The 1,277-nt window shown below is 38.3% G+C and overlaps 1 protein-coding gene across 6 annotated transcripts in view; it reads left to right on the top strand.

The window, feature by feature from the left end:
- The window catches only part of FRMD4B (FERM domain containing 4B), a 373,285-nt gene that overhangs the window by 318,920 nt on the left and 53,088 nt on the right, over window positions 1–1,277 (top strand). For all 6 annotated transcript variants that reach the window (XM_019661070.1, XM_019661071.1, XM_019661069.1 and 3 more), the window contains one exon: window positions 134–217. In XM_019661070.1, the coding sequence (XP_019516615.1) occupies window positions 134–217 (84 nt within the window). The remainder of the gene's footprint in view (window positions 1–133; window positions 218–1,277) is intronic.

The raw sequence follows: 1,277 nt of genomic DNA, 5'->3' as shown, positions 1-1,277 counted from the left end.
GACCAGAGCCTTATGTGTGCTGACATTTTGACAGAGCTCAGTGTGCTATTGCTATTTCATTCGGTGACTGGCTTGGATAATATTATAGTTTAGGAAACAGTGACTGACATTACTGTATTACTCTTCTCTTTAGTGATGAAAATGCCAGGAAAGATTTAAAGACACTCCCAGCCTTTCCAACCAAAACTCTTCAAGAGCACCCGTCTCTTGCTTACTGGTAAGCCAAAGCAAGGTAACAGGTGACCTGTTATCACAGCCCCCGCTGAAAACTGCATGCTTTTCTGGAAATGAAAAGAAACATGAGTGAAGAAAATACCAAATTGCCCATGAAATGTGTCAGAGTAACCATAAGTAGACCTTGATCCTTTCAGTGACAGGATCTTGTCAGAGCTCACTGGAAGTCACTGTACCAAGATCGTAGTAGCTGGTGAGGAATGATCCTGTGCCTTCTTCTTCAGGGGGTGAAAGGTCTGTAGAACCTACACCCGGTGTGTGTGCGTCCTCGTGTACCACAGCTGTAAGCTGGCACAAAGCACAGATTTCCTCGGACAGAGGTTTTCTGAATTACCAGAAATGACCTGAATGACCAAAGAGTTCATCTATGGCGAGAAATCATTGTATATTTTGAGTTGCTTTATTTGTATGTATTTTAACGAATCCATAGGCCCCATTTTCCATATAACATTTTTCCTAGAAAAATACCGTTTTTCCCTCTGAATTACTTACATTTCCTTTAAATATATTTTCCTTGGTTTAAGGCTCTGAATCCTGAAGATGGGTATTTTTCCCCCCTAAAAAACTGATTACAAAATAAATATTCTACATTAATAGCTTTAATATGAAAGTTGGAATACATTTCCCAAATAAACAGTGGAAGTGAGTACATTGCATCCTAAGTCTGGAACTTTCTAAACTAATCATTGTTGAATGATAGTTTCTTAAGAAAAAAAAAAAGACCAATGACCATATCCATGATTACATATCCATGGATTACATATCCATGATTACTGGATATATAGAGATAAAAACATTTACTCTTCTAGCTTATACTTGAAATATGACTGAAAGAGCTACCTGTCTGAAAACAGGGTACAAGAGCTGACTGATGTCAAACGTTGCTGGGCTTGGGCCTATTTCTCCCTTTCCAGGTAACAATTTATATCCTAGGACAATAAGGAAGGGTTTTCTCCTAAAGCAGTGTGTCCCCAAGCGGTGATAATAGAGTATTTAAGATTGAACACAGACTCTAAAGCAGTTTTAATTCTTTCCAAATCTTT

Source organism: Hipposideros armiger, unplaced genomic scaffold, assembly GCF_001890085.2.
Source record: "Hipposideros armiger isolate ML-2016 unplaced genomic scaffold, ASM189008v1 scaffold_334, whole genome shotgun sequence".
NCBI classification, from domain to species: Eukaryota; Metazoa; Chordata; class Mammalia; order Chiroptera; family Hipposideridae; genus Hipposideros; species Hipposideros armiger.
Note: the sequence above shows the minus strand (reverse complement) of the source record. Positions and strands in the feature narration are given on the sequence as shown.